This window comes from Ranitomeya imitator, chromosome 1 (genome assembly GCF_032444005.1).
Source record: "Ranitomeya imitator isolate aRanImi1 chromosome 1, aRanImi1.pri, whole genome shotgun sequence".
Classification (NCBI taxonomy): domain Eukaryota; kingdom Metazoa; phylum Chordata; class Amphibia; order Anura; family Dendrobatidae; genus Ranitomeya; species Ranitomeya imitator.
In genome coordinates, this window is record NC_091282.1 from 1,149,930,794 (window position 1) to 1,149,953,756 (window position 22,963).

At 44.9% G+C, this 22,963-nt stretch overlaps 1 protein-coding gene across 2 annotated transcripts in view; it reads right to left on the minus strand.

The window, feature by feature from the left end:
• DTHD1 (death domain containing 1) overlaps nt 1-6,258 on the minus strand; it is a 141,612-nt gene extending 135,354 nt beyond the window's left edge. The window contains exon 1 of one of the 2 annotated variants that reach the window (XM_069744624.1): nt 5,878-6,258. In XM_069744624.1, coding sequence (XP_069600725.1) covers nt 5,878-6,163 — 286 coding nt within the window. In that variant the 5' untranslated portion in view covers nt 6,164-6,258. The remainder of the gene's footprint in view (nt 1-5,877) is intronic. The other variant, XM_069744625.1, reaches the window with a different exon arrangement.
• Between the last annotated feature and the right edge of the window lie 16,705 nt (nt 6,259-22,963).

The window sequence follows — 22,963 nt, forward strand, 5'->3', positions numbered from 1 at the left end:
TGTCCGGAGATAAGTGACGTCAACAGTGTCCAGTGTCTGATTGGTTGCCGCCTGCTGCGAGCGACCAATCAGAAACGTGCCGTACTGTGACACACTCCGCCCGCCATTTTGGTGTGATTTTTGAATTTTTACCTCACAGCAAGTTTCTACTGCGTGGAGGCGGGCCCAGTGACGTTGCTCTTCAAGCTCCTGCCGAATTTTGTCAAAAAAATGATAATACCATTTACCAAAACTATATATATTTAGTTGTGAAGTGGTTCAGTGACATTTTCACACCAATTTTGAACTTTTGTTTGGTGTTTTCTCCATATACTGCCTATTATTCACTGACTGTTATACTGAGAGACTGCCGTTTATTAACCTCTTCTTTGCCACATTGGGTATATTGCTCTATTATTTGCCACATAAGGACATTGTCCATTATTGCCCAGCAATTTCTCAGCAATATAAACTGCCTATTTATTAATATCTGCATTCCTGCAAAGAACTATTGCCTATTATTAACTGGCTATTTTCCTACTACCTGACACTGCCTCTTATTAACCTGTTGTTTGCCACCACCACGCTTAAAGCTGTTTAGATTAGCCAACATGAGCTCTAATAGTAAGGATACTAATGACACAGAGCCCAAAGCTGCTGATGGCGCACATAAGATTAGGTCTGATAGAAAGTATACTAATAATGCAGAGCAAAAAGACGCCGATGCCGCACGTAAGCGCAAACAGCGTGCTAACAAGAGTACAGAGGATAGATGCAAGCGCATGGACACTGTTAAGTATACTAATGACACAGAGTCCAAAGCTTATGATGGCGCACGTAAGATCAGGTCTGATATAAAGTATGGTAATGATGCAGAGCGAAAAGCCGCCGATGCCGGACGTAAGCGCAAACAGCGTGTTAACAAGAGTACAGAGGATAGATGCAAGTGCCTGGATACTGTTAAGTATACTAATGACACAGAGCCCAAAGCTGCTGATGGCGCACGTAAGATCAGGTCTGATATAAAGTATGGTAATGATGCAGAGCGAAAAGCCGTCGATGCCGCACGTAAGCGCAAACAGCGTGTTAACAAGAGTACAGAGGATAGATGCAAGCACCTGGATACTGTTAAGTATACTAATGACACAGAGTCCAAAGCTGCTGATGGCGCACGTAAGATCAGGTCTGATATAAAGTATGGTAATGATGCAGAGCGAAAAGCCGCCGATGCCGCACGTAAGCGCAAACAGCGTGCTAACAAGAGTACAGAGGAGAAGTTGTCGTCTGATGTCTTTCATCCCTCCCCTCATAAGCATGTTCATGGATCCTGTGTAACTGTACCTTAAATAACAAGAATTGTCAAGAGCTGGTGAGTGCAGCCATTTTTTGTTCTTTCTTACTATTATTTATTAATTGTATTATTCTTACATTTGAATAAATAAAGTATATATGGATTCTAGACTCCCGATTCTTTAGAATCGGGCTGCCATCTAGTATTACATAAAATCCCAATAAAATACATTTACGTTTGTGTGTGTGATGTGAAAAAACGTGGAAACTATTTCTTCAAGGTGCTTTAAATGCATTCTTTTTTTGTTTTACTTTAGTTCAGCCAGTTTCCCTCTGCCCTCTGACATATACTGCAACGTATGTAGGGAGAGATATGTAATTATCTTTAACTCAGTAACTGACATTAAAAAAATTATATCCTGGAGATATAGGTCGCCTAATGCTGCAATATAAATTGTATCATATATTTCACACTGTAGTGTGCATGAATGTACCAAGCACTCCTGAAGTACATGGACCGTAATTACCGTAACTCATAATACTGTCAATTCTACAAGATAAGTGTGAAGTACTATCCAACTGATGCAATAAAGTCATATATTTAACAGTACAATCAGCCAGTATCCATGTCCTAATGATAGTATTAAAAAAAACTTTTCAGACAGGATGATTTGTGCTCTAGCATCATCTATTGGCTTTAACAATCCTAAAAGAAAATATCAACTCATCAAGGTTTAATGAGGCTTCCCACATGACATATGATAAGAAGCCACACCAGACACTCCATTTGTCGACACATTTGATTTGGTGAGAGGCCTCTATGGTATAATATGTCTGTATGTCTGCATGGAAAGAATGCCATGCTGAGAATTATTACTCTGTCTTTATACAATAAGTCTGAGGCATTTTATACAAAGAAGTCTTCCAGCTTTTCCCTGATGAGGGGTAGACATCCCTGAAACATGTTTGCAAATGGAATGTCTGGTTTACCTTCTTAGCATAAGTCATGTGGCAAGACTCTTTAAAGAGTTTGATATTTACATTTACTATTGACACCCTCAATAGATGGCACTATGTTTCTAGCCCACTTCCACTCTGAAGAGGATTTTTGAATATTTAACCCCTATCTGACCTCGGACGGGATAGTACGTCCGAGGTCAGATCCGCTGCTTTGATGCAGGGCTCCGCGGTGAGCCCGCATCAAAGCCGGGACATGTCAGCTGTTTTGAACAGCTGACATGTGCCCGTAATAGGCGCGGGCAGAATCGCGATCTGCCCGCACCTATTAACTAGTTAAATGCCGCTGTCAAACGCAGACAGCGGCATTTAACTACCGCATCCGGCCGGGCGGCCGGAAATGACGTCATCGCCGACCCCCGTCACATGATCGGGGGTCGGCGATGCATCTCCATTGTAACCATAGAGGTCCTAGAGACCTCTATGGTTACTGATCACCGGTGGCTGTGAGCGCCACCCTGTGGTCGGCGCTCACAGCACACCTCCATTTCTGCTACATAGCAGCGATCAGCAGATCGCTGCTATGTAGCAGAGGCGATCGAGTTGTGCCTGCTTCTAGCCTCCCATGGAGGCTATTGAAGCATGGCAAAAGTAAAAAAAAAAAGTTGAAAAAAATGTTAAAAAAATAAAAAAATATAAAAGTTTAAATCACCCCCCCTTTCGCCCCAATCAAAATAAATCAATAAAAAAAATACAAAATCTACGCATATTTGGTATGCACTCAGAATCGCTCGATCTATCAACTAAAAAAAAGCATTAACCTGATCGCTAAATGGCGTAGCGGGAAAAAAATTCAAAACGCCAGAATTACGTTTTTTTGGTCGCCACGACATTGCATTAAAATGCAATAACGGGCGATCAAAAGAACGTATCTGCACCGAAATGCTATCATTAAAAACATCATCTCGGCACGCAAAAAATAAGCCCTCAATCGACCCCAGATCACGAAAAATGGAGACGCTACGGGTATCGGAAAATGGCGCAAATTTTTTTTTTTTTTTTTTAGCAAAGTTTGGAATTTTTTTTCACCACTTAGATAAAAAATAACCTAGTCATGTTAGGTGTCTATGAACTCGTACTGACCTGGAGAATCATAATGGCAGGTTAGTTTTAGCATTTAGTGAACCTAGCAAAAAAGCCAAACAAAAAACAAGTGTGGGATTGCACGTTTTTGCAATTTCACCGCACTTGGAATTTTTTTCCCGTTTTCTAGTACACGACATGCTAAAACCAATGATGTCGTTCAAAAGTACAACTCGTCCCGCAAGAAATAAGCCCTCCCATGGCCAAATTGATGGAAAAATAAAAAAGTTATGGCTCTGGGAAGGAGGGGAGTGAAAAACGAACACGGAAAAACGAAAAATCCCAAGGTCATGAAGGGGTTAAAGTCCCAAAGGAGCAATGCATGGCCTATAAGTCTCCATATGCTGACAGCCCACTGTCTACGTGGATAAATGTTACTCCTTAGCCAGGGGTCCCCAACTCCAGGCCTCGAGGGCCGCCAACAGTGCAGGTTTTCAGGATTTCTTTAGTATTGCATTGGTGGTAATGTGATCATCTGCACAGGTGATGATTCCAACCCCTGTGCAATACTAAGGAAATCCTGAAAACCTGCACTGTTGGCGGCCCTCGAGGCCTGGAGTTGGGGACCACTGCCTTAGACTCTGTTAGTTCCCATAGACCTTAAACTTCTGAATTATAGTGATTTTCTGGATTTGTTTTCTCAATTTTGACTCTCATAGTTGTGGTCTACCTATGATGTCAGTTACAGGCCTCTCTCATCTTTTTAAGTGGGAGAATTTGCACAATTGGTGCTCCTGGCGCATCTCTGCATGTCCCTGCTTCTCCGACTCCAGAGGCTCTTCCTGTGTTCAGTGGTCACGTGGTACTGCTCATTAAAGTAATGAATATGGACATGACTCCACTCCCATAGGGGTGGAGCCACATATTTATTACTTTAATGAGCAGTACCATGTGACCGCTGAACACAGGCGGCGTCAGAAACCATCGCATCGGAGAAGCTGCCAGGGAGGGTGAGTATAATTGGGGAGGGTGAGCATTGGCTGTGACGTTCAGGTCGGAGGGCCCGGTGATGTGTTTAGTGTGTGCGGCGGTGGTACGGGGACAGGTGAATATTGCAAGTGCCGGTGTCCCCACCTGCTCAGGACAAGAGGTGAGTATGTCATTTTTTTTATTGCAGCAGCAGGATATGGGGCAAATGTTTCAAAGGAGCATCTTATGGGACCATAATCAACCTTTATGCAGCATTATATGGGGCAAATGTTTCTATGGAGCATCTTATGGGGCCATAATCAACCTTTATGCAGCATTATACGGGGCACATTTTCTATGAAGCATCTTATGGGGCCATAATCAATCTTTGTGCAGCATTATAATAGGGGTCATATTTTTGCATGAAGCATCATATGGGGCCCATCATAAACTTTATGGAGCATTATACGGGGTATATTTTATTATGAAGCATCTTATGGGGCCCATCATGAACTGTATGGAGCATTATATGGGGCTCCTGATTCAATATGGATATTCAAAAACACTTAACCTACTGATGTCTCAATTAATGTTACTTTTATTGGTATCTATTTTTATTTTTGAAATTTACCAGTATCTGCTACATTTCCCACCCTAGGCTTAGGGTACCGTCACACAGTGGCATTTTGATCGCTACGACCGCACGATTTGTGACGTTCCAGCGATATATCCGTGATGTTCCAGCGATCTCGCTGTGTCTGACACGCTCCTGCGATCAGGGACCCCGCTGAGAATCGTACGTCGTAGCAGATCGTTTGAAACTTTCTTTCGTCGTCTAGGGTCCCGCTGTGGCGGCATGATCGCATGGTGTAACAAAGGTGTGCACGATATTGTATACGATGTGCGCATAGTAACCAACGGCTTCTACATCGCACATACGTCATGAAATTATCGCTCCAGCGTCGTACATTGCAAAGTGTGACAGCAGTCTACGATGCTGGAGCGATATTGTTACGATGCTGGAGCGTCACGGATCGTGCCGTCGTAGCGATCAAAATGCCACTGTGTGACGGTACCCTTATACTCGAGTCATTAAGTTTTCCCAGTTTTTTTGTGGCAAAATTAGGGGTCTCGGCTTATACTCGGGTCGGCTTATACTCGAGTATACACGGTATGTTGTATTTTGTTAATAAAAAATTAACTGTTAAACCTTGTATATTTGAAACCATTCATATCTTGCAGCATTTTTCACATAATAAAGACTTCCTTTATTTCCTTTTCATTTAAAAATACTAAAAGGAGATTCATTTTTAATCATCTTTAGAAATTACAATTTTTACAATCTTTGTATATTATTTTTTTTTTTACTGGAGCTAGTGATGAGATTGTAACGTATACTTGATAAAGTACGGAATGGCATCATTTTCCATTAAGACTCCTAACCCACTTTGCATATACATACACACACACACACACACGGAAACATAAATATTTAATGTATATATATATATATATGTATATACACAGTATGTATACAGTACACGTTCACTCAGCACTTTAGGTATTTATTTTGTATGCGTTCAGTTTCAGTAATCTTACCATTTGTTGTGTTGAGATCCTTAAATTTCTCCTGAAGTTCCTTTAAAATATGAAGTGTGTTTTGCAGCGTCTCTGTTGTTCCACTCAGTTTCGCACACAGACTTTTGCTAAGGTCACGGATTAAAGGAATTAATAGACACATGAGTTCTTTAAAGTCTTGATGATTTTGGGGATGTGATTCCTCTAGGGCATCTTTCACACTCTCATTGTACTGTTTAATCTGTGCCAGAATCAGAGTCAGATCATCATCCTTAGCATTTGGGCAATTACTAGATGGCATTTCCATCCTTACTGTGAAATCCTATAATTCTGTTCCTGGCTGGTTAGAATCAGGTAGCAGTGAGAATTGAATGTCTTCCCTGCCGGATGTTTCTGCCTCTTAAAGCCATCTGAGCAGGTTTTCTTCCAGCTCCCAGTCATTGGGTGACTAATGGCTGCCAGTTACTATAGCCACTGCAAGGAGTGGCAGAGGCAGCACAGTACACAGAGAGCACAGATAAGGCAGGGAATTGTCCCATTACTGCAGTTCATCACTTCAATGACATGTTCTTTGTTTATGGGACTTACAAATGCAAATCCATGTACTATAACCAGTCAGCAGCCTGTGCTTATCTGTGTTTGATCTGAGCACATCAAATATACTTACTCCAACAATGAGGATTTACTTTTATTTATACAGAAATGTTCCTGTTGCCTAAACACAAATTGAAAGAAAAATAAGATTAAAGGGATTGTGCCAAATATCTAAAATTAGTACTTCTTTAAGTAGTAAATAAACCTTTGCAAAAAATAATCATAATAAATGGGCTTTTTTGTCACTCTGTTGCAGTTTGGTGGTTTTCTTTGTCTTGGGACTCCCACTGATTGCTCCAAAAAGCCCTGAGAAATGCATGGTTAGTGGAGACAGAAGTTCACAGCTCATTCTTAAAGGGAACCTGCACCCCTAAAATCGAATGTGAGGTAAGCCCACCGGCATCAGGGGCTTATCAACAGTGCTGACCTGGGCCTCTCTGACCTTTCCTGGCGCCTGCGCACTGCAGTACTATGCTCTGCCCTCAACAGGGCAGACAAAGTACGCCTGCACCGGAGCTGCAGCGTGAAGACAAGAAGAGGACGTCATTGTAAGAAGATGGGAGGCCCTGGACCGGACCGCAATGCCCATCGGACCGGACCGCAGAGGGACCGCCCATGGGTGAGTATAATATAACCTTTTTTCTCATCTTTCAGGTTACATCAGGGGCTTATCTACAGCATTACAGAATTCTGTAGATAAGCCCCTGATGCTGGTGGGCTTAGCTCATCTTCGATTTTGGGGGTGACAGGTTCCCTTTAAGCATGGGCATTGAGTGAAGAAAGGATTCGATAGAAAGTCCCATAGACTGATGAATCAAAGCCTTCATGCAAGATTTCTGGCATACAAGCTTTTGAAAAGTCGCAACATTTACGCGGAACTGAAAGTTGCGCCAACATTTTGTGACTTTTGCCATTATCATGCCAGTTTCTTCGAGTTATGGCCAATGGGCAAAGGTGGGGCGAGACAGAGGCATAGTGACTAGCACTCATCAAATTCATGAAGAGCAGTGGTGTTCGCCATGCCACAAGTATTACTCCAGGACGGACTAAAGTAGGATTTGTGGTGAGGTGCACACAGAGGTGTACGCTGCTCATCAGATGCTCCTGATTCATGAAAAGGGTTGAACTCCAGACTTGATGCATTGGGTCCTGCCTGTTTTCTATTGCATTCATACTCTACTTTGTGCATGGCCTTAGTCATTAATTGTGAACACTTTTCTACTAAGCTATGCATTTCTCAGGGGTCTGTTGAATAATCAAGTATGGGGTCTTATGACCTGGACCTTCACCAGTCTTTAAGCAATTGAAGGGACAAAATTATTACATTTTTACATACATTTGTAAGCATTGAGTTATCCTTTCTTTTAGAATTATCTTTTATCTTCCTATGCAAATCATGCACTGTCACAGACTAACGACTATATACTATGATATCTATGATATAGAGCTGTGTTCCTTCACCTCTAGTTGATTATAATTGATGTTCGTAAAGCAGCACTCAACCGTTTGTTTATTTTTCAGCGCAGTTGAAGTGGTGCTTCTAATCTAAGCTCCCTGACCCTAGTCTTATACTTTGCCCATTGCTGTCTTCACCTTTTATCGGCTCTGCTCTGGTCCAGCGGCTTCCACTTATGACAGCAGCTTCTGACTGGCTGGAAGTCAGAGGTAAGGATCACAAGCTCGCAACGCAAGTCTACAGGCTTGCTTTGAAACATTACCTCTGACTCGCTCAAACAAACACCGGAGACATCCGGAAGGTCACAAACTGCTGGAGACCTATGGGAACAGCGGTGATTGAAAGTGTAGATGACGGGAGGTACGTCTGAGAATAGGGGAAGAGACCTTATGTTACAAGCACCACTCCTGAACTAAAATAAAATGTATAAAAAATGGAGTGGTGCTATCATTTTTTTATGATTTTTTTTTTTGCAGATTTTGCCTATAAAGGTATACTAGTTTAAATTAAAAAAGACAAGTGTGTTTTGTTTTTATTATTATTAGTAAGTTTTTTATGAACCTAAAGTTACATGGGAGAGGTTCACAGCTTCCTTATTAACTGTTCTCATGTTAACAAATAGAATTAGATTTCAATAAGTAAGTAGAAGATTACATCCATTATTTAGAAAGCGCCCTGTAATAGCATGGTAATGCTATGCCCATTAAATGTTAGGTGTTTAGTGTCTAGTGAGGTGAAATTACCAGATGCATTCCAGTAACTAGGTAAATTTAAAGACAAACCAATTATAGCGGCTCAATAAACACAGTGCTATTAGCAGACGTGGGACTGGTGAGGTGACCCAATGTACTCTCTGCAGTATAGTAAGACATTACACGTCACTATGTACGGCTCGGTCACTGCATTTAATAGTAGAGTTTACATTATTTATTTAAAATTATTGGGACACATCACACCTACAGGAGCTATTATAACATCCCGTTCTAAATCCATAGACATTAATATGGAGTTGGTACCCGCTTTACAGATATAATAGCTTCTACTCATCTGGGAAGGCTTTCAGACTGATTTTGGAGTGTGTCTATGGGAATCTTTGTCCATTTGTGATTTTGGACATTTCTGAGATCAGACACTAATGTTGGATACAAGGCCCAGGCTCACAATCTCTATTCTAGTTCATCCATAATGTACTCGATGGAGGTGAGGTTAGGGTTCTTCGCAGGGCAGCCATGATCTTCCAAGCTAAGCTTACCCATCCATGCCAATATGGAACATCCTTTGTGCACTGGGCACAGTCATGATGGAACAAAAAATGGCCTTCATTAAAATTTTTCCCAGAAAATTGTAAGTTACCAAATGTCTTGTATACTGAAGGATTAAGATTTACCATCACCTTAAAGGGAACCTGTCAACCCGAAAATCGCGGGTGAGGTAAGCCCACCGGCATCAGGGGCTTATCTGCAGCATTCTGTAATGCTGTAGATAAGCCCCCGATGTTACCTGAAAAAGGAGAAAAAGACGTTATATTATACTCACCCAGGGGCGGTCCCACTGCTGGTCCGGTCGGATGGGCGTCTCCGGTCCGCTGCAGCGCCTCCCATCTTCATTCCAAGACGTCCTCTTCTGATCTTCAGCCACGGCTCCGGCGCAGGCGTACTTTGCTCTGCCCTGTTGAGGGCAGACAAAGTACTGCAGTGCGCAGGCGCCGGGCCTCTGACCTTTCCGGCGCCTGCGCACTGCAGTACTATCCTCTGCCCTCAAGAAGGCGGAGCAAAATACGCCTGCGCCGGAGCCGTGGCTGAAGATCAGAAGAGGACGTCTTGTAATGAAGATGGGAGGCGCCGCAGCGGACCGGAGACGCCCATCCGACCGGACCAGCAGCGGACCGCCCCTGGGTGAGTACAATCTAACGTCTTTATCTCCTCTTTCAGGTAACATCGGGGGCTTATCTACAGCATTACAGAAGGCTGTAGATAAGCCCCTGATGCCGGTGGGCTTACCTCACCCGCGAATTTCGGGGTGACAGGTTCCCTTTAACACAGCATATTCACATAAAGGGGTATTCCCATTTCCAAGACCCTATTCCAATATGTAGAAAGGGCAACAATAATAATCTTAGGGCATATCTTCAAGTATAAATGTAGTATAGTTCTTCTGATTTGCTATATCACTTACCCCATGTGTAGGGCATTGTAGTAGCTTAGGTATCCATGGTTATGATCACTCATATAGTGACAGTTAATTAGTTATTTAGCTATTATTGTTCATAACCATTGATACCTAGGCTACTGCAGTGCCATGCACATGAGGTAAGCAACATTGTGAATCAGTAGAACTGTACTACATTTATAATTGGAAATGTTGGCTAATATTATTATTAATAATATACTCACTACATATTGGGATAGTATCTTGGGGATTCAAATGTCCCTTTAACAGCTGACATAACATTTTCCTGTCAATTTCCAATCTAAGACCCATCCATCAGAGTGCCAGATAAAGAAGTGTGACTCGTCTTTCCACACAACACATTTCCGCTTCTCCAGAATCTAGTGGTGGCAGTGCATTATACACCATTTGTGAACTCTTTAGAATGGCAAATTCATTCATAAATGATAATAAAGGGTGAGGGGCTGAATTTTATACAGTTGTTGCAATAGCACTGAATTAAAAATCTGAATTCAATGAACAAAATGTGTGTCTGAATACTTTTGTTCACACAATGTTGGTCCCAGCCATGCCCACCTATATGCCCATACAGTTGCATACATTTTTGTGCCATTGTGTGCTTATAGTTGTATTGAATACAATATTATGCTTTTTAGTGTAAAACAAATGTGCACCAATATAGCCATCATTCACATTAAAGGCAACCAAACTCAACAATTTTGGCAGAACCAGCAAACCATCCAAGGTGTATTTTGGCTCACTTTTACCTGGCAGATGATATTGGGGGTGAAAGGATCTTTTAGTTTAACCCCTTCATGACCGTGGGATTTTTTGTTTTTCCGTGTTCGTTTTTCGCTCCCCTCCTTCCCAGAGCCATAACTTTTTTATTTTTCCGTCAATTTGGCCATGTGAGGGCTTATTTTTTGCGGGACGAGTTGTACTTTTGAACGACATCACTGGTTTTACCATGTCGTGTACTAGAAAACGGGAAAAAAATTCCAAGTGCGGTGAAATTGCAAAAAAAGTGCAGTCCCACACTTGTTTTTTGTTTGGCTTTTTTGCTAGGTTCACAAATGCTTAAAATGACCTGACATTATGATTCTCCAGGTCAGTACGAGTTCACAGACACCAAACATGACTAGGTTATTTTTTACCTAAGTGGTGAAAAAAAATTCCAAACTTTGCTAAAAAAAAAAAAAAAAATTGCACCATTTTCCGATACCCGTAGCATCTCCATTTTTCATGATCTGGGGTCGGTTGAGGGCTTATTTTTTGCGTGCCGAGATGACGTTTTTAATGATAGCATTCTTTTGATCGCCCGTTATTGCATTTAAATGCAATTTCACCGCGACCAAAAAAACGCAATTCTGGCGTTTCGAATTTTTTTCCCGCTACGTTGTTTAGCGATCAGGTTAATGCTTTTTTTACTTCATAGATCGGGCGATTCTGAGCGCGGCGATACCAAATATGCGTAGATTTTATATTTTTTTAATTGATTTATTTTGATTGGGGCGAAAGGGGGGTGATTTAAACTTTTTTATTTTTTTTATCTTTTTAACATTTTTTTTCAACTTATTTTTTTTACATTTGCCATGCTTCAATAGCCTCCATGGGAGGCTAGAAGCAGGCACAACCCGATCGCCACTGCTACATAGCAGCAATCTGCTGATCGCTGCTATGTAGCAGAAATGGAGGTGTGCTGTGAGCGCCGACCACAGGGTGGCGCTCACAGCCACCGGCGATCAGTAACCATAGAGGTCTCAAGGACCTCTATAGTTACAATGGAGACGCATCGCCGACCCCCGATCATGTGACGGGGGTCGCAATGACGTCATTTTCGGCCGCCCGGCCGGAAGCGGTAGTTAAATGCCGCTGTCTGCGTTTGACAGCGGCATTTAACTAGTTAATAGGTGTGGGCAGATCGCGATTCTGCCCGCGCCTATTACGGGCACATGTCAGCTGTTCAAAACAGCTGACACGTCCCGGCTTTGGTGTGGGCTCACCGCGGAGCCGTGCATCAAAGCAAGGGAGCCGACATCGGACGGTATAGTACGTCCGATGTCGGTAAGGGGTTAAAATCCGGATCTTTTTTCTTGTCTCTGGAGGTGAGCTACTGTCTGAAGTGTGTGACAGCGGTCAACCAACAGCTAACTGACGTACTGTATATCTCCAGCCTTAAGGCTAAAAGCTTTCCTGTTTGAATCAGCCAATCAGTTACATTTATGTGTATGGTGTCTTTCTGACTCTTCAAAATAGATTATATACCTGGAGGTAAAAACTGGGTGGTTGGAATTTAATCACCTGTTCCTTTTGCTTTGCATCAGATCTATATGATTTTGCAATGGTTTACTTTTCTCTCTCTACAGAGAATTCTATTTATGGGGTTGTCTGGAGAGAAAGCTCCAATTCAGCCAACAGCTAAGGCTACTTTCACACTAGCATTTTTTTCAATACGTCGCAATGCGTCGTTTAGGGGAAAAAACGCATCCTGCAAAGTTGTCTGCAGGATGCGTTTTTGCCCCACAGACTAACATTAGCGACGTAATGCGACGCATTGACACATGTCACAACCGTCGTGCGACAGTTGCGCCGTGTTGTGGCAGACCGCCGGGAGCAAAAACCGTTACATGTAACGTTTTTTGCTTCTGACGGTCCGCCATTTCCGACCGCTCATGTGCGGCCGGAACTCCTCCCCCACCTCCCCACACCTCACAATGGGGCAGCGGATGCGCTGGAAAAATGCATCTGCTGCCCCCATTGTGCGGCGCATTCACTGCTAGCATCGGTAACCTCAGCCCGACGCACTGCGACGGGCCGAGCCCGACGCTAGTGTGAAAGTAGCCTAAGTCCTCTTTCACACTTCCATCTTTCACCTCCCGTCACAATCCATCAATTTTTGAGAATGCAAGATCCTGCAAAAAAATTTGCAGGATCCTCCATTTTCTCCTAGACTTGAATTAGCAACGGATTGTGACGGATGGCCATCCGTTTCATCCGTCGTGCACTGGATCCTGCATAAAAAAAGGTCCGTCGGGCAGAGAAAACGTTCAGAGGAACGTTTTTTCTGCACGTCGGAAAATCGGTCATCGCTGACTGTGAAAAGCAGGAATCCAGCGATGGGTCCTTTTCAAATTGAGCATGCGTGGGAGAATTTCCCGTCAGCGTCTCTCGCTCGCTCTCCTTCTCTTTTTACTATTGATGCTGCCTATGCAGCATCAATAGTAACAAGATATAATGTGAAAAATAATAATAATAAAAAAAAATGCAATATTCTCACCTACCGAAGTCCGGCGCAGCGTCACCGATGCTCCCGGCAGCCAGCGTTCCTAGTAATACATTGCAAAATCTCGCAAGAATTCTCCATGATTCAAAACTGAGTACTCACCCGGGCATTTCTGCAGTAGCAGAGTCTTTCGGTGGTCTTTAATGGCTTCGAATATTAAGAAGTATGTCGCTGCATGTGGAGTATGAGCCAGTTCTAAGAGTTCTCATTGCCGGCAGGCTGGGGAATTGATGCCCTTATCAATTCCAGGAAGACCATGGACTCACTTGTCCATGGACTTCATTACCAACCTTCCTGCATTTCGGGGTAACATAGTAATCTGGGTAGTCATAGACAGGTTTTCTAAGTTAGCGCATTTTGTACCTAAGGCAAGTCTATCTTCAGCAGAGACTCTCGCTAAGCATTTCCTTGCACAAATTGTACGATTACATGGGGTTCCTATAAACACTGTGTCTGATAGAGGGGCACAATTTGTGGCTAAATTTTGGCAGGCTTTTTGCAAAAGGTTGGAGATATCTTTGTCTTTTTCCTCAGCTTACCATCTGGAGAGTAATGGGCAGACGGAGCACACCAACCAGTTGCTTGAACAAATTCTTTGATGTTTGACTTCTGCTCTGCAAAGCACCTGGTGTGATACCCTACCGTTAGCAGAGTTTGCCTTCAACAACCGTACCAATCAATCAACCAACCAGTAGGTGACCGTTTTTATTAATTATGGTCTGAACCCCGATTTTGGTGAATTCTCGCGATTAGATTCGGGCTGTCCAAGAGCTGAGGACTGTGTCAACCGAATCAGGGAGTTATGGTCAAAAGCTCGGCTAAATATTTCCAGGGCTCAGGACAATTATAAGCTTTTTGCGGATAAAAAAATGGACTCTGCTCAGGTTTTGCAGTGTGGGGACAAGGTGTGGCTCTCTACAGTCTCCATTTGCCCGCTGCCAAACTGAGACTTAAGTTAATCAGTCCCTATGAGATCTTTGAGGTAGTTAACCCAGTGGCGTATCGTCTTCGCCTCCCTCCCTCTTTGAAACTCCATAACGTATTCCATAGATCCTTGCTTAAACCCTTGGGATTGGTGGTAGAAGATCCAGCTGCTGTTCCCTCCCCAGTCTTGGTCAATGGGCATATACTCCCAGCGGGTTCAGGGATCTTTATAGTACCTGGTGCATTGGAGGGGGTAAGGGCTGGAGGACCGGTCTTGCGTGCTGGCCAGATCGGTACACGCTGACCATCTGGTTTGGGCATTCCATGCTTAGAATCCTGAGAAACCTGGGGGTCCAGAGGCCCCCCATTAAGTAGGGGGTACTGTCATTGTTTACTGGGCTCTCAGGTCAGGTAGTTGCAATGTTAACTCAGATGGCCTCTTTCTGGATCCTGGGAGGCTTTTTATAGCCCCACAGTGAGGTCAATCCTTGTCGTTTATACTCTGACCCTTGGCTGAGTGTGTCTGACCCTGGTGTGCCTCTGCTTTGTGCATGTACTATTGTTTGTCTGTTTTTGATCTGGTTACATCCCTGTTGTGATTCCTGCCTGCCATTTCGGTACCTTCTATTGCCTGTTCTGGTTTTCTGATCTCTTGCTACGTCCTGACTATTCTTCTGACTGCCCCTGTGTACTGCGCCGAACTCTCTGTGTATGACCTTGGCTTGTGTGACTATGTTTTTTCCTGTCATCCCTTTTAACATCCTTGGGGCTTCCCCTCATTCTTACACTTTCTCCCAGAGACGCTGCAGCATGGCACTGCAGGCTCAAACAGCTCCACCCACCCCCTCTGACACGCGGTCACGTGACTGTCTGCCTACTCTGGAGAATGGCTAGCACCTGCAGCACCGCTGCTACCACTCTCGTTCACAGCTCCTCGGTGTTACAAGCTGTCCCTGGCACCAGACGTCCAGGCTATCCTCCTGCGCTGTTGCCGGTGAGTGCCCATCAGGTAGCTGGTCCTGACAGTAAGAAGAGTCCGATGGGATCTTGTGCAGAATTTGGACCTGTTACTCCCCCGCATGTTGGTCAGATGTAGGGCCCATTATAGCAAACTAAATCCTATAAAGGACATATGTGTTGCCCCTTTCCCCATTTTTAGTATTGTCCCCCATCATTTACTAATGTCCTCCATCCAGGGCCCATCCTGATATATTTGTCCCCCTTCCATGTGTATATATCTCCCATCCTGGGCCCATTCTTGATATATATGTCCCTGTAAGACTCATGCTGGTGTGGTAGTTGGAGGCAGATATATCTCGCCCAGGTGTTTGTCCTATGTGAATTAGGCCACTCAGTATCTTCAGGGTGCTAATGGGTTAATGATTGCAGGAATAAAAGATGACCAGCTGGGTGTTTCCAGTGTCTGCCTGGGGCACACAGATTGCCTGCCTGTGTGAGACAAACGTGAGTGAAGAGCTCTGCTCAAGAATTGTGTGATGTTAGCTGGGTGGGAGAAGCCCCCCCAGTTGTTGAGATAGCAACGTATTTGTTTAGTTAGTGCCGGACAGGCTAGGATTTATTTTTATGTTTTGTTTTTTGTGTTGCTTTCACGTTAATAAATCTGACCTGAGGTCAGCCTGCTCAGAAACCTGCTGTACGCCTCAGATTCAATGCACAAACCACGTGTCCTTTGACCCCAGCAAAGGCGATCCCAGAGTGTTTTGTCACATTGTGGTGGAGAACGCGGGCATACCGTGGCACAGGCGACAGCATGGAAGACGTGGTGAAAGCCTTAGTACAGTCCACTGCCGTACAGCAGCAGGCCACTGCCGCACAGCACGAAGCTAATCGCTTGATGGCCGCACAGCTGAAGGAGTTACTGGACATGACGGTTGCAGACCGCCAACTTCTCCAACAGGTGGCGCAGCGCCTGGTGAGCATGCCTGACGCTGACCCGGAAGCAGAGTCCAGAAGGATCCATGTGAGTCGATACTGGCAAAAGCTGACTGCAGAAGATGACGTCGAGGCATACCTGACAACGTTTGAGTGGACGGCATTGAGAGAGAAGTGGCCGAAGGCACGATGGGCCGATTTGATTGCCCCGTTTCTCTCCGGCGAGGCCCAAAAAGCTTACCATGATTTGGACCCGGAGGTCGCTCAGGACTTTGAGAAGCTGAAAGCTGAGATCCTGGCCCGGCTGGGTGTGACGACGGCTGTCCGTGCACAGAGGGTACATCAGTGGACATACCAGCAAGATAAACCGGCGCGGTCTCAGATGTTCGATCTGATCTACTTGACAAAGAAATGGCTGCAACCCGAGGTACTGACAATACCCGAAATAATCCAGCGGGTTGTCCTGGACAAGTACCTGAGAGTACTACCCCCAGCGCTGAAAAGGTGGGTAAGCCAAGGAAATCCCACGACAGCGGATCAACTTGTGGAGTTGGTCGAGCGTTATTCCGTGGCAGAAGGACTTCCCGACGACACCGCCAACCCCCGGTCTGTGCCTCCTCCTCGTGGAACCGGTAAGACTGTTCCAGGGACCACGGGTGAAGGAAAATCGCTTAAAACTGTGGGGGAGGAGTCCGGGACTGCTCGCACTCCGAGACCAAGAGTATTGGACGGTGGTCTCAGTAGGGGACCTGTTAGGTGTTTCCGCTGCCATGAGAAGGGTCATGTTTCTGCGAACTGTCCTGTTACCGCTGAACCCATGCAGTGCGATGTTATAGACTCTAGAAAACGCATGTCTTTGGTTACACAGCTAGTGAGTGTGAATGCGGGTCAAAATGATACAGTGAAACACCTGTGTGAATTATCTGTTGATGGGAAAAATGTTGTGGCATTACTAGACTCTGGAAGTGTGGTGACTCTGGTGAAAGCTAGTCTGGTAGCACTTCCGTCTGGTCCGTCTGACAAGTTTTCTGTGACGTGTGTGCATGGTGACACCCGCTCGTACTTAACAGCGGTCATATGGATTTCTACTCCCTATGGGTCAGTGCAGCACAAAGTGGGACTCGTCCCCGCATTGTTACAGGATGTAATCCTGGGCAGGGATTTTCCCTATTTCTGGCAGTTGTGGGAGAATCAGTTGCTCCTTCACGGTAGCTGTACCCGTGAATCTTCTCCCATGCCATCTGGAGGTCCCGAGTCCCTAGAGGAGACCCCACAGGAAGATGTTGCTGGGGAGGTTGGTGAATCTAACCTTCAGTACCCCTTCTCCGTCATGGCGGGGGAAACAGAGGAAACTGAGGAACCTCAGCGAGAGGCGGAGGCAGACAGCCATCCGGCACCCTGCCTGCCAGATTTGGGAGTCCAGGTGGATGACTTCCACAGCGAGCAAATGAAAGATCCTACCCTAACTCCGGCTAGGAAAAATGTAAAAATGATAGATGGGGTACCCGTAGAACCTGACACTAGGCTAGCGTACCCGTATATGGTTCTTGAAAATGATTTGCTCTACCAGGTAGAAAAAAAAGGGGAAGACACAGTGCAACGGTTAGTGGTACCCAAACCTTATCGGCGGAAGGTACTGGATTTGGCCCACGGACATATAATGGGGGGGCATCTGGGGGTACAGAAAACCACAGAAAGGATATTGCATTGTTTTGTGTGGCCTGGAATACATTGTGATGTGCGTAACTATTGTGAGTCCTGTCCAGAGTGCCAAATCGCGGCCCCTAAATCTCAGTTCTGTAGCCCTTTGGTACCCCTTCCTATCATCGGGGTCCCTTTTGAGAGAATTGGGATGGATTTGGTTGGGCCCCTTCCCCGATCCGCACGTGGGCACCAACATATCCTCGTCATCATGGACTATGCCACTCGTTACCCGGAAGCCGTCCCTTTGCGTAACACAGCTACCAAGACGATCGCCAAGGAATTGGTACAAGTGTTTAGTCGGGTGGGAATTCCAAAACAGATACTCACCGACCAGGGGACTCCCTTTATGTCGAGGGTAATGAAGGAGCTCTGCAGGCTCTTACAAATAGAGCCGTTGCGTACGTCTGTCTATCACCCTCAAACAGATGGCCTGGTTGAGCGCTTCAACAAAACCTTAAAACAGATGCTCCGGAAGGCGATAGACAAAGATGGGAAGAACTGGGATTACTTGTTACCCTATTTGCTGTTTGCCATTAGGGAAGTTCCCCAGTCTTCCACAGGGTTTTCGCCTTTCGAACTGTTGTACTCCCGTCGTCCCCGGGGACTGCTGGACGTCGCAAAAGAAACCTGGGAAGGTCAAGTCACTCCCTTTAAAACGGTGATCGACCATGTAACACAAATGCAGGATCGTATTGCCGCTGTCATGCCCATTGTTAGGGACCATATGTTACAGGCCCAGGGAGCCCAGAGGCAAAGTTATGATAGAGGCGCTAAGGTCCGTACATTTGCACCCGGCGATAGGGTGTTGGTCCTAATCCCTACAGTGGATAGTAAATTCCTGGCGAAATGGCAGGGCCCATTTGAGGTCCGAGAAAGAGTTGGTGAAGTGAACTATAAAGTGTACCAGCTGGGTAAGAGAAAACCGGAACAGATTTATCATGTGAATCTGATAAAATCCTGGAAAGACCGCTCTGCCCTAACGGCGGATCTGCCCCGTCCGGTTTGTTCACCTACTGTACCAGAGGTGCAGGTTGCTGAGACTCTCTCAGAACGACAAAAATCTGAGGTTAAGCAATTTTTGTTACAGAACCGACAGTTTTTCTCCGAAAAACCTGGCCGGACTAAGTTGGTGAAACATGAGATTGTCACAGAGCCTGGCGTCACTGTTCATGTGAAGCCCTACCGGATTCCGGAAGCCCGCCGTGAAGCCGTCTCCCGGGAAGTGATGGCAATGTTGGACTTAGGAGTCATTGAGGAGTCACACAGCGCCTGGTCCAGTCCAATTGTGTTGATACCTAAACCGGATGGCTCCATCCGGTTTTGTAATGACTTTAGGAAACTGAATGCAGTTTCTAAATTTGATGCGTACCCTATGCCCCGGGTCGATGAGTTGATCGACCGGCTTGGTAAAGCCCAATACATTACGACCCTGGATTTAAGAGAGAAGACGGCATTTGCTACACCGGAAGGTCTGTTCCAGTATGTCTATATGCCATTTGGACTTCACGGAGCTCCCGCAACGTTCCAGAGATTGATGGATCGAGTCTTGAGGCCTCACAGACAGTACGCTTCTGCCTACCTGGATGACATCGTAATTTACAGCATGGACTGGGAAACTCATCTCCAGAAGGTACAAGCGGTGATTGATGACCTGCGAGATGCAGGTTTAACGGCAAACCCCAAGAAATGCCACATCGGGCTTGAAGAAGCCCGATACTTGGGCTACGTGATTGGCCGAGGAGTGGTTAAACCCCAGATCGACAAAATACAGGCAATTCAGGGCTGGCCACAACCAGTGAACAAGAAACAAGTGCAGGCTTTCCTGGGGATTGCCGGCTATTATCGCCGGTTCATACCCAATTTTGCAGCCATGGCTACTCCCTTGACGGATCTTACCAAGGGGAAGGGTTCCGTCATGGTAAAATGGACCTCAGCTGCTGAAGAGGCCTTCCACAGCCTGAAACAGGCTTTGTGCTCTCAGCCCGTACTAGTGACTCCTGATTTCAGCAGCGAGTTTGTGGTACAAACTGATGCCTCTGATACTGGTGTCGGAGCTGTACTTTCCCAGGTGAGGGACGGAGTCGAACACCCGGTCCTCTATCTCAGTCGGAAACTGAATGTACATGAGCAGAGGTATGCGGTGGTTGAAAAAGAGTGCCTAGCCATTAAATGGGCTCTCGACTCCCTAAAGTATTACCTGGCTGGTCGGAAGTTTAGGCTGGTCACAGACCATGCCCCTCTCAAGTGGATGCACCTCCACAAGGACCGTAATAGTCGGGTAACCCGGTGGTTCCTTGCCCTGCAGGCTTACTCTTTTACGGTGGAGCACCGACCTGGGGTGCAGATGGGGAACGCCGATGCCCTATCCCGAGTGCACTGTTTCAAAAGTGTTCTTGCTCGACCGGAGTGGTCTGAGCAAGGGGGGGGATATGTAAGACTCATGCTGGTGTGGTAGTTGGAGGCAGATATATCTCGCCCAGGTGTTTGTCCTATGTGAATTAGGCCACTCAGTATCTTCAGGGTGCTAATGGGTTAATGATTGCAGGAATAAAAGATGACCAGCTGGGTGTTTCCAGTGTCTGCCTGGGGCACACAGATTGCCTGCCTGTGTGAGACAAACGTGAGTGAAGAGCTCTGCTCAAGAATTGTGTGATGTTACCTGGGTGGGAGAAGCCCCCCCAGTTGTTGAGATAGCAACGTATTTGTTTAGTTAGTGCCGGACAGGCTAGGATTTATTTTTATGTTTTGTTTTTTGTGTTGCTTTCACGTTAATAAATCTGACCTGAGGTCAGCCTGCTCCGAAACCTTCTATACGCCTCAGATTCAATGCACAAACCACGTGTCCTTTGACCCCAGAAAAGGCGATCCCAGAGTGTTTTGTCACAGTCCCCCATTCTGGTATAAATATTCGCCATCCTAAGTCTATCCTGGTATATATATCCCCCTTCCTGGTATGTTTGTCCCCCATCCTGGGCCCCTTCCTGGTATATATGTCCCCCATCCTGGTATATATGTCCCCCATCCTTGGCCCATCCCAGTATAAACATGATTCTCATCCTGGGCCCATTATGGTATATATATATATATATATATATATATATATATATATGTGTATACAGTTAGGGCCAGAAATATTTGGACAGTGACACAAGTTTTGTTATTTTAGCTGTTTACAAAAACATGTTCAGAAATACAATTATATATATAATATGGGCTGAAAGTGCACACTCCCAGCTGCAATATGATAGTTTCCACATCCAAATCGGAGAAAGGGTTTAGGAATCATAGCTCTGTAATGCATAGAGTCCTCTTTTTCAAGGGACCAAAAGTAATTGGACAATGGACTCTAAGGGCTGCAATTAACTCTGAAGGCGTCTCCCTCGTTAACCTGTAATCAATGAAGTAGTTAAAAGGTCAGGGGTGGATTCCAGGTGTGTGGTTTTGCATTTGGAAGCTGTTGCTGTGAGCAGACAACATGCGGTCAAAGGAACTCTCAATTGAGGTGAAGCAGAACATCCTGAGGCTGAAAAAAAAGAAAAAATCCATCAGAGAGATAGCAGACATGCTTGGAGTAAAATCAACAGTTGGGTACATTCTGAGAAAAAAGGAATTGACTGGTGAGCTTGGGAACTCAAAAAGGCCTGGGCGTCCACGGATGACAACAGTGGTGGATGATCGCCGCATACTTAATTTGGTGAAGAAGAACCCGTTCACAACATCAACTGAAGTCCAGAACACTCTCAGTGAAGTAGGTGTATCTGTCTCTAAGTCAACAGTAAAGAGAAGACTCCATGACAGTAAATACAAAGGGTTCACATCTAGATGCAAACCATTCATCAATACCAAAAATAGACAGGCCAGAGTTAAATTTGCAGAAAAACACCTCAAGAAGCCAGCTCAGTTCTGGAAAAGTATTCTATGGACAGATGAGACAAAGATCAACCTGTACCAGAATGATGGGAAGAAAAAAGTTTGGAGAAGAAAGGGAACGGCACATGATCCAAGGCACACCACATCCTCTGTAAAACATGGTGGAGGCAACGTGATGGCATGGGCATGCATGGCTTTCAATGGCACTGGGTCACTTGCGTTTATTGATGACATAAGAGCAGACAAGAGTTGCCGGATGAATTCTGAAGTGTACCGGGATATACTTTCAGCCCAGATTCAGCCAAATGCTGCAAAGTTGATTGGACGGCGCTTCATAGTACAGATGGACAATGACCCCAAGCATACATCCAAAGCTACCCAGGAGTTCATGAGTGCCAAAAAGTGGAACATTCTGCAATGGCCAAGTCAATCTCCAGATCTAAACCCAATTGAGCATGCATTTCACTTGCTCAAATCCAGACTTAAGACGGAAAGACCCACAAACAAGCAAGACCTGAAGGCTGCGGCTGTAAAGGCCTGGCAAAGCATTAAGAAGGAGGAAACCCAGCGTTTGGTGATGTCCATGGGTTCCAGACTTAAGGCAGTGATTGCCTCAAAAGGATTTGCAACAAAATATTGAAAATAAAAATATTTTGTTTGGGTTATGTTTATTTGTCCAATTACTTTTGACCTCCTAAAATGAGGAGTGTTTGTAAAGAAATGTGTACAATTCCTACATTTTCTATCAGATATTTTTGTTCAAACCTTCAAATTAAACGTTACAATCTGCACTTGAATTCTGTTGTAGAGGTTTCATTTCAAATCCAATGTGGTGGCATGCAGAGCCCAACTCGCGAAAATTGTGTCACTGTCCAAATATTTCTGGCCCTAACTGTATATATATATATATATACATATATATATATATATATATATATATATATATATATACTGAAGGCATCAAAAGTATGAATTAACACATGTGGAATTATATATTTAACAAAAAGTGTGAAACAACTGAAATTATGTCTTATATTCTAGGTTCTTCAAAGTAGCCACCTTTTGCTTTGATGACAGCTTTGCACACTTGGCATTCTCTTGATGAGCTTCAAGAGGTAGTCACCCGGAATGGTCTTCCACCAACCTTGAAGGAGTTCCCAGAGCTGCTTAGCACTTGTTGGGCCTTTTTCCTTCACTCTGCAGTCCAGCTCACC